Source organism: Otolemur garnettii, unplaced genomic scaffold (assembly GCF_000181295.1).
Source record: "Otolemur garnettii isolate 467f Iridium unplaced genomic scaffold, OtoGar3 scaffold00029, whole genome shotgun sequence".
NCBI classification, from domain to species: Eukaryota; Metazoa; Chordata; class Mammalia; order Primates; family Galagidae; genus Otolemur; species Otolemur garnettii.
Genome location: NW_003852424.1, coordinates 8,122,224 through 8,132,511, shown reverse-complemented (window position 1 = coordinate 8,132,511; position 10,288 = coordinate 8,122,224). Strand labels below are relative to the sequence as shown.

Sequence of the window (10,288 nt, the reverse complement as noted above, 5' to 3'; positions counted from 1 at the left end):
AGGACTGAAATATTTAGCAGATCTTTAGACAAAAGGAACAAATTACATTTCTCTCTGGCTTAAAAAGGGTGTTTGAGCCAGAGGGGGTTAAGAAGCCCTCCCCCTCCCCCTGTTGGGGTGGTCTTGAGGGGCAGGGAGGTGTGGGGGTGGGGGTCCTCAGCTCCCTGGGATGGAGGATTTTTTTTTTTTTTTTTTTTTTGGTGGCGATGAAGGGGTGGGTCTATGGTACATCACCTGAGTTGTGGGGTAAATGTAGAGAGTGTCAATCAAAGGCAGAGCTCTCAGAGCTGGGAAGGAGGCTCTAGATGGCGGCTGTGCCTTAGAGCGCGCTCTGCTCTCTGCCTTTGCCTCACTTTACGCAACTTTCCCTAACTTTCTGGCAGCCTCAGGGGGCCCCCGCAGCCCCCTGCCTCTCCTAGTGACTTACTGGGGTCGATTCGAACCTTTTTTAGGGAGAAAAGCAGCTTTTAGGAGCTTTCTTTTCGTGCCTTGTTGGAAAGAAGCAGCCGTACTGAGAGCCCAGGTCGTTGTTTTTTCCAGCTTAGAAGCCATGGCGCACCTCCATTTTTGTGCGCTCTCCTAATGAGGTTTTTTTTCTTTCCGACCCGTTTTGGTATTAATTATTACTTTATTTTTTTGACGAGTTAACATATTTGAGGATTATTTAATTTATTTTTTGTTTTTTTAACGGAGGATTTTGCCTTTATTTTTAATTATTTGGGATCTGATATTTTTCTACTACTAGATGGGACTCCTGCTTTGGGCATACTACATGGATCAGGTAAGTTCATGATCATTAGTGATAATTTTAAAGATTTATATGTTAAACTTTGCTTTGTTTTCTGTAAATATGAGAAATTCTTGGATGACGCAATAAGATACAGAGATTGTTATTTGTATCCAGTGTGTTACTTTGAGAAACTTTCCTTATTGATAGTGATGCTTTCACTGTTCGGTTTATCCTGCTATGTCTTTTTTCTTTTTAGGAAAAAATAGAATTATCTTGTTTTTTGGTGCTTTCTGTTGTTGCATTTTAACAGTATCGTTAACATCGTCAGGACTTTGTTCCTGATAATAAAAACCATCGATAGAAGCTGGGACCTTACCTTTCTTTCAACTTTTGACAGTAAATACCTGGGCACAGGACTTCAAAGCAAACACAGATTCCCCCTCCCCCTTAATATTTAAGAATTAAAAGATGATGAGAAATAAGGACAAAAGCCAAGAGGAGGACAGTTCGCTACACAGCAATGCATCGAGGTATGAGCTATCAACTTTCTTCCTTTTTGTCTTTTTTTGGGGGAAACCTCAGCTTACAGTTGTTTACCTTGACAGACATGGATTACTGTCTGTTTTATTATAACTATTTTTCTAATTTGAATTCGTTTTTTAAAGCATGACCTTGAGATTGCTAATATGCCACACCCTAATTTTTTGGTAGCAATTTATGAAAGTTGAGTTGTGACTTAGGGCCTCTTACAGCAGTCAAAAGGTAAGGTACCTTTATTCAAAGGGGCCTTTCCTGTAAACTACAGTTTTTCTGTCAGTAAATTTCAGTTTTTAGGTTTTTGTACTGTAGAAAAATGACCTTGTCGGTTTAGCCATTGCTGCATTGCACCATTTTACATACAAGGCAAATTTTTTCTTTGAAGAATCTAGGATATACAAACTTGTAACTGAGGGCCATAGAGGAGCCTTGTAGTAGTAAATTATAGTAAATAGACATTTGAGAAAGTTATATGAATGAAAAAATGTACATTTAAAGGTGAAATCACAAGAAGAACACTTTGACTGATGCCTTTCAGTTTAAGTTTTTATTTGACTCTTTAGATAACACTTGACATTTTAGAAAATTTTAATATGATTTATCAAAAACCTTTACTTGATGGTTAGAGTTTCTGAATTTATGAAATCAAACCTGTAATCACAGAAACCCTGAATACTGTTAATATACTTCTGTTTTATGTTTGTTAATGTGATTTTAATTGTATGTTTTATATTTAAAATATTTTAAGGTTTGTGTTTGTATGCTGAAGACAGGGCTTTCTGGTTAGTAGATACATTTTATCCTCATGTTTTACTTGTAGCTGCTTCAAATTTATTGATGTATTTCAACAGAGTCCTCTGGAATGCTTTATCTTCTGAAGCTTACAAATGTACTGTTTGTTCAAATTATGATTTGTTTCACATTCCTTTGGAGTACCTTATTAGTGACTAAGTAATAAAGCCTTTAGGATGTTTTCGTTGTTATGATCTCTGTATATTAATTTTTAAAGGTATGGTATAAGATGAATGCATTTCTTGGTGTGTGCTTATTTGCTATAAATTTTAAATCATGAAGTTAAAAGGACGTGGTTGGTTATATAATTTTCCTCCCTAATTTTGATTTTAGTTATTTTCCGTAAATATATTTTTTATTAGACTAGTGAATTTGAAAGGGCTGTGCATGGTTTATTACAAATGTTGAATTCTGTTTATTAGGCTAAAAATACATTGAGCCTTGCTTTTAAAAATGTTAATATTTTGCAAATCTGAGTGTCACACAGTTTGGATTACTGTCTTAACTGAATTGCCTATGTAATTATACCAGATTATATTAAGGACAGAAAACTTCAGTACCAAGACTACACTGATTTTTCTGGAAGGTAATGACAATTAGAAGAAATGAGAAAGCCCAGGTATATTTTAGAAAGTATTAAAGATTCGATACTAAAATTGTTACTCCCCTGAGTATATCATTTGCATAGTTTCACATGGGTTTTGGTTTTCTAATGCCAGGTTTGTGGTTAACATCATTGATAGACTATGCTTTCTAATTAAAAAAAAAAATAGAGCAATGTTTCGTTTCTTTTAGTATTTTTACTGTCACCTGGAAAACTACTTGGAAGTTGTCATGCATTTGCTTACTGGTAGAGGGGGTTACAGCTGAACCAGAAGCATGTACTGTACTTTTAAATGTTTTTGTCATATATACATTGGAACATGGACTTGATGAACGTCCAAAAATATTTGAGAGACAACTTGATGAAAAGATGAAGTTACTTTTAAGTTACTGTTAACCCTAAATTGCATGCCTTAATACATGTACGTGATTATGACATCATTTCCTTTTAAAATTGTAAAGCTAAAGGATGTTAGTGGTGTTTTAATGTTAGATACAAGTGTTACTTCTAGTGAGCTGAATAGGGACTGTGTGACTACTGCTTGGTTCCTAATGCCACCAGGAGGTTTTATGGCACCAAAGGAATAGTGTTTAGGTAATACTGCAAAAGTCATTTCTGTAGCCAGAGCCACAAAAGCGGAGAGGAATTTGCAGGTCAGGTAAACTTTTGGTTTAAGAATTAATTCAGGATCTGGAGGAATGAGTGCAATTTTAGGTAAACTTCTGGTATTTTACTGTTTTTGGAAACGGTGCAGTACTTAATAGGGATTATGTAAGTTTGTATGCCTCTTTCCTGTATTCTTTGGAAGTTAATGTTTACGTCTAATGTGTCAACAATCACGATTTTTGAAGATTGAAAAATTCAAAAGTGGTTTTTAAAAACAAGTATTTTTAAAATTTCTAAACAAAGGTTTAGTGATGGATATGTATATAAAAACTATACCACCTATTTTTAAAATTAAATTTGCAGCTGAAAATAACTTTAGTGTTATCAGAAAATATGGAAACGGGTGAGAAGAACGGAACTGAGTGCAGAGTTCTGCGTTCTAGGACGCTACGTTTGCAGTTTAAGCTTAAGGACTGAAAGTTTATTAAATTTACCTCAAAATCGTCTGCCTTTGAGCCAGATTTATTCTGATAACCTGAGATACGGATAAATCGTACAGTTCCCATCAGCATTAGCAGTTATTTTTAAAGGCTGGGAATGATTAGAAATGGCATAATGCAGATGCTTGTGGACTGGAACAAGTAAAGTAGTTCAAGTGGCAGCCATTTTATGACGCTGATAATACTTTAAAAATCGGGATTTTCGAGAAGACTGAAAAATAACTGAAACCTGCAATACAGAAACCTCTCCCCCCGCCCTTCCTTTTCCCTTTTGGTACTCTGGTGCTGAAATAAAGGGTTCGATAGCGCCGGTCGCAGCTTTCTGAGACCCTGGCATTTTGGTGCAGGTCCAGCTCAGTCACAAAATGGCTGTTCCTTTGTGCCGCAGCGTTGACAGACATACTGCATTGCACTGTGTACTCGCCAAACAGCAGGAAGTTGCCGTGCCGAGTTCAAAGGCCGGCCGGCGCCGGCGCGAGTGCTGATTGGCTGTGCGCACGCCTGGTAACAGCAGGGTCAACGGTGGCTTCTTCCGGTGGGCCCCGCCTCATGACGTCAGGCAACCCGTAGCAGGGGGTAGAAGACGCAGTGACGTAGGACGGCGTGCGCGAGTCCGGCGCTTCCTCAGCTTTCAGTGCTGCCCGCCTGGGGGGGAGGGGAAAAGGACGGGAACTCGAGCTGGGAGTTTCCGGCGCGCGGCTTTTCTCCTGGCGGATTTGGCTCCGGGCGGTCCTGTCCGCCCTTGCTGTGTCTGTTCATACCCTACTGGGCGTGTTCCTTGCTGGTGACTGGGAATGATTTTACTCTTTCCGAAGCCACTTCTAACTTTCGTAGAAAAAGGCGCTTACCAAAATCGTCAAGTTGAAAACCTACTAGTTTTTACAGTTTTAGTTTTCCCCTTTTCATACCCGAGTTTTGACCCCTCTGTTCAGTGTTAAGAGATTAGTGAGTTTAATTTCGTTACCATAAATCGGAGGCTTTTTAGTGCCTTAAAGGGATGTTTTTATTTTAATTGAAATCTCTTTAACGGGTGTTTAATACATGGCTCACAAACAAAGAGCTTATTTGAACTTGTCCCCCTGCATTTTTACTTGGTACCATACAGTTTCTCAATTGGCATTTGGTGGAGAAAAACTCAGGTCAGTATGTGCTAAATGATTTATAGAATCACAGTGAGATTCCGAAGTAGACAACAGCCTAGCAATTGTTTACTAACTAAAAAAGTGGCAGAAAACCTTCAGGCCACTGTTACTATGCAAGCAGGCCTCGAAAAGCAGCCTTTTCAATTTGTTACTACTACTTGTTAAAACCGTGGCTCTGGCCGCATCTTGGGATGAAGTTTCCCTGAGCCTCCATTCTGAGAATTCGAATCATGCAAAGATTTCTGGTTAAAAAATTCCTCGTTTAGCAACGACTGCTTGGTAATTCAGTTAGAAGTAATGAATTTAAGCATGAAATTAAGGTATTAGTGGATGGATTTATTGTGGAGTGATAGTTTTATTTTTTTTGAGAGAGTGTCACTTAATTGCCCCTGGTAGAGTACTGTGGCGTCATAGCTCACAGCAACTTCAGACTCTTGGGCCCAAGCTACTTTCTTGCCTCAGCCTCCGGAGTAGATGGGACAACAGGCTCCCGCCACGGCGCCCAGCTGTGTGTGTGTGTTTGTTTGTTTTTTAGAGAGGGGTGGAGGGTGTCTGACTCTTGTTCAGGCTGGTCTCTGAACTCCTGAGCTTAAGCGATCCACCTCCTTCGGCCTCCCCTCTAGAGTGCAGGGGTTACAGGTGTAACCCCTTCCTAGGGAGGAAGCGCTAGCAGAGGCCATAGTTCCAGAATTGTTTTATTGAGTAGACTATATTACTTCAAAGTAATGGGCTGTGCGCCGTGGCTCACGCCTGTGATCCTGGCACCCTGGGAGGCGGAGGCAGAGGCGGGTGGATCACCTGAGCTCCGGAGTTAGAGACCAGCCTGAGCAAGGCTAGACACCCATCTCAACTAAAAATGGAAGTATTAGCTCCGCCTTGTGTCTGACGCCTGTAATCTCAACTCTTGGGGAGGTGGAGGTGAGCTATGATGGTGCCACTGCATTCTAGCTGGGGAGCCAGGAGTAGACGTTCTGTCTCGTGTGTGTGTGTGTGTGTGTGTGTGTGTGTGTGTGTATTTGTGGACCTCTTACGTGTAGGTGATTACTTGGCATAGCTCAGGTTTTTGAATAAAATCTGTGAGGTAAAATTCACTGTATTAGTGTTTTTATCTAGGTTTTTCAGAGCTTAGATCCTTTGGGAAGATTTCTTTGCATAGTTTATGGAAACTAAATGAAACTGGGTTTTCTTTTATATAGAAGTGCTCATCAACCATTTTGTAAGTGATTTAAAAATTACATGCTCAAATGTATCTTGTGGAGAATATTTAACATCCTTAGAGACTTAAGTACTTGTGAAACTTGAAAGCAACTGTGGTTTCTAAGTGTAGCACAGCAAGATTAAAGGTAAGAAGCCCATCTTCCTTTCTGTATAGTGGGATTGAATTCTAATTAGGCTAAAATTTTAGTATTTGGTAAATGATCTCAAATTCCTAAAAGCAGTATAGAAGTAGTCACCATTGCAGTTCTTTATGTTCGGGAGGATATGAATTACACTACTCAGTTGAAGATCTGTTTTAGCTCATCTATAATTATCACATGAATTAAAGTACATATCATGATTTAGTTTATCTCGCAACTGTTCATAATGTGCTGAGAGGCAATTAATTTTCTAAAGAACCAATTTCCCCACACACACCTGCAGAATAGCATGAAGTGGCAGGAAAAGTTTTGCTATACAGAGGGTGCCCGAATAACACACATTTTAAGAAAGGAAGAAACTCTTAAAGTTGTAAGCATATATACTGGTAATATCATCTTGTATATTGTATGTGTTGTAATTGCAGAAGTCAAACAGGATGTGAGTATTATAATTTTAATTCGGTTTTTTCCTTTCTTGGAACGTGCATACTTTTTTGGTCACACTCTGTATGTACGAATATGTGTCTGTGTATATATATAATACGTATTTCACAGATTCTTGCAGTTTAAAATCTGAAGATTCTAGTTGGTATTGGACATCTTTTGTAAAGATTAGATTGTTGGATAGTAGGCAAACAATATTTAATAAGGAGTTTTATGTATTTATGTATTTATTTTATTTTTTGAGACAGAACCTCAAGCTGTCCCCCTGGGTAGAGTGCTGTGGCATTACAGCTCACAGCAACCTCCAACTCCTGCGCTCAAGCAAGTCTCCTGCCTCAGCCTCCCAAGTAGCTGGGACCACAGGCGCCCACCACAATGCCCGGCTATTTTTTGGCTGCAGCCATTATTGTTGTTTGGCAGGCCCGGGCTGGGGATTCGAACCCACCACCTTAGGTGTATGTGGCTGGCGCCTTAGCGACTTTAGCCACAGGCACCGAGCCTATGTATTTATTTTTGAGATGGAGTCTCAAGCTGTTGCCCTGGGTGGAGTGCAGTGGCTTCACAGCGGCTTCACAGCTCACAGCAACCTCCAACTTCTGGGCTTAGGCAATTCTCTTGCCTCAGCCTCCTGAGTAGCTGGGACTACAGGCGCCCGCCACAATGCCCAGCTATTTTTTTGTTGCAGTTTGGCCGGTGCCAGGTTCTAAACCACCACCCTCAGTATATGGGGCCAGCTTCCTACCCACTGAGCCACTGGCGCTGCCCTAGATTTTTTTTTTTCCTTGCTATGTTGCCCTCGGTAGAGTACAGTAGTGTCACAGCTCACAGCAACCTCAAACTCTGGGGCTTGAGTGATACTTTTGCCCCAGTCTCCCAGGCAGCTGGAACTACAGGTGCCTGCCACAACGCCCAGCTATTTTTTTTTGTTGCCATTGTCATTGTTGCTTAGTTGGCCCAGGATGGATTTGAACCTGCCAGCCTCAGTGTGTGTGGCTGGTGCCATAACCGCTGTGCTAGGGTTGCCAAGCCTCTTTTTAAGATTTTTTAGCTTTTTCCTCATAATCTTAGAAGTCAGTTGGCTCCCTTGTAGGGGTGTCTACTTTAACTAAGAAACTTTAAAAAAGATTATTGAAGAGTTATTTTGTGTACAAAGAAAAATAACTTTGTTTGCTTAGTTATGTTAGGTGACTGTCAGTGTAGCTGAGTAATTTCTTTTTTCATACCAGCTTGACTGGTAATTGAGTTTAAATTTATACCTCCACTAAGTTGGCCATTACTATTTGTTTTGGAACTTAAAGGTTATAAGTAGAAAACCAGAATAACAAAAGTTGACTCAGCCATTCAATGTCCAGAGTCAATTATATTTTCATTTTGTAATCAGTAATTCAGCACACTGCTGGAACATACCATTTATATATTTGTTATACCCCCCCACCCCCACTCTGATCTTTAATTGTTAAGGCGTGTCTGGGGGCATTTAAGCCCTGATTATGAAGTTGAGGACAAGGATTTTCTTTGTGAAATAAATGTTGGAGAATGTGTGTAGTAGGAGAATGTAGCCATTCATACTACATTTTCTGAAATAGTTTCCATTTAGCATTTTTGTTCACTTGTTTGGTTATGGATCCCCTTTTTGGTATTTTTAACTCTCCTGGGTTGTATTTCGTATTTCAGACCGAGGAGTATTTCAGGTCCCTTTATTGGAGTCCTTAGTTTGGGGAAAATGTGATCACTGTGATTTTGAGGGAGCAGTGTTACAGAGATGTCCTGGCTAAGGCAACATTCTAAGGATAGTCCTGACTTAATCCTTTGGATTTAAGTTTTTTTTTTTTTTTAGAGACAGAGTCTCACTTTGTTGCCCTTATTAGAGTGCCATGAAGTCACAGCTCACAGCAACCTCTGGGCTTAGGCAATTCTCTTGCCTCAGCCTCCCGAGTAGCTGGGACTACAGGTGCCCGCCACGACACCCGGCTATTTTTTTGTTGCAGTTTAGCCGGGGCTGGGTTTGAACCCACCACCCTGGGTGTATGGAGCTGGTGCCCGACTCACTGAGCCACAGCCCCGCCTGGATTTAATTTTAACAATTCATCGTCATTGGCAATAATGTTGAGCTGTTAACCTCTGACTGGTGACAGCTATCTATGTTAATAGGTACTGGTTCAACTTTAGTACTGGAAAGTGTTTCAAGTTAGATCAGTGAAGCACTTTCACTCATTGTTGGACTTAAAATTTTCTCATTTTTAAAATGTAAATAATGGTAATCTACATTAGCTCATGAAGGTTAAATAATATGCCTAGAAAGTACTTAGCAAAGAGCCCATCACATAAAAGTGCTCAATAAATGTAAGCCGTTGGTAATACAATTTTATTCTTACCGCTCAGCTTTCTTGAGCACGTCCCCTCCACTTCCTGAGTCCTTCTTCAAGAGCCATGTTGTCCCTAGGGCTGTGATGGTTGTCTGGGCCTGCCAGGAGAGATTTTTGGGAATGATTTGAGGAGGCAAGTTCTCTTTTACTTAGTTGAAACTTTGGGTGTATTTTACAGTTACTCCTTTCCTAGAATTTTTTTCTGAGAAGCAGCAGCCTTTTCAAGGGAGTATATGGTTATTCCTGGACTATAACAGCTTCTTGTGAGTCACAGCCCTACTCTTAGCATTTAGTCCCCCCACCCCTCAGCTACTTAGTTATTTACCTGAGCTTATCTCTTTATTTTCCCAAGTTGTTGGAGTGTAAGAATAAATGGTGGGGAGTACTATGTTGCAGCTATGTAGATAGAAATGTAATAGCAGTAATATTTACAACCTATGTCTAATTGATTGTACCAAATTTTCACCATAGCACTATATATTTGACTTTATATAATGTACACAGTAGTGTGTACTTCTTGTGGAACTATATGTACTTAAGATTTGTGTGTTTTTGGTTTCTTTTGTTTCTTTTATTTCCTTTACTTTTTGGGTTATGGGTTAGTTGAGTTCTATTTTTTGTTCCTATTTCTGACTTTGGAGAACTTCTAAAATTACCAATGTCCATCCATCTCTTTCCGTACGGTTCAGTTAATTTTTAAAAGCACTCCACATGTTCCAGATTCGCATATGTTTCCTTGTGTTTGCAGTGTTCCTGATCTGATGGAGTACTTCTTATTCTTATTTTGTCATAACTCTTGGTCTTGCCATCATTTGTGGTATTTTCCTTATTCCCTTTTTAGGCCAATCTTAAGAGCTGCAAGAGTGTGGGGTGAGGTGCTGTAAAGGAGGTTGTAGGGTTTATGGAGGAGGACGTTTCTGTATCGAATGATAGGTACAGCTCTAGGCATACCTTTAACATGGGTATGCCAATAGACTTTTTCACCTCGGGATTTCATAATGTCCCTTGTGTCTGCTGGTTGCTTTCTTTAAGTCTAGTGATCTCACTTCCTTAGGGTAGTTCTCTCCTTCACCCTTCATATACCTGTAAAAGTTTATTTACATGGAATGCAGTTACAGTCCATTCAGAACTTCTTTTTTCTAGTTTATAAACGTAACCATCTGGCTCGGCGTCTATGGCTCAAGTGGCTAAGGCGCCAGCCACATACAC

At 39.9% G+C, this 10,288-nt stretch overlaps 1 protein-coding gene across 1 annotated transcript in view; it reads left to right on the top strand.

The window, feature by feature from the left end:
* Window positions 1–220: 220 nt before the first annotated feature.
* CHD2 (chromodomain helicase DNA binding protein 2) overlaps window positions 221–10,288 on the top strand; it is a 125,227-nt gene continuing 115,159 nt past the window's right edge. Inside the window, exons 1-2 of the mRNA XM_023512635.1 lie at window positions 221–781; window positions 1,128–1,260. Of these exons, the coding sequence (XP_023368403.1) occupies window positions 1,199–1,260 (62 nt within the window). The 5' untranslated portion in view covers window positions 221–781; window positions 1,128–1,198. The remainder of the gene's footprint in view (window positions 782–1,127; window positions 1,261–10,288) is intronic.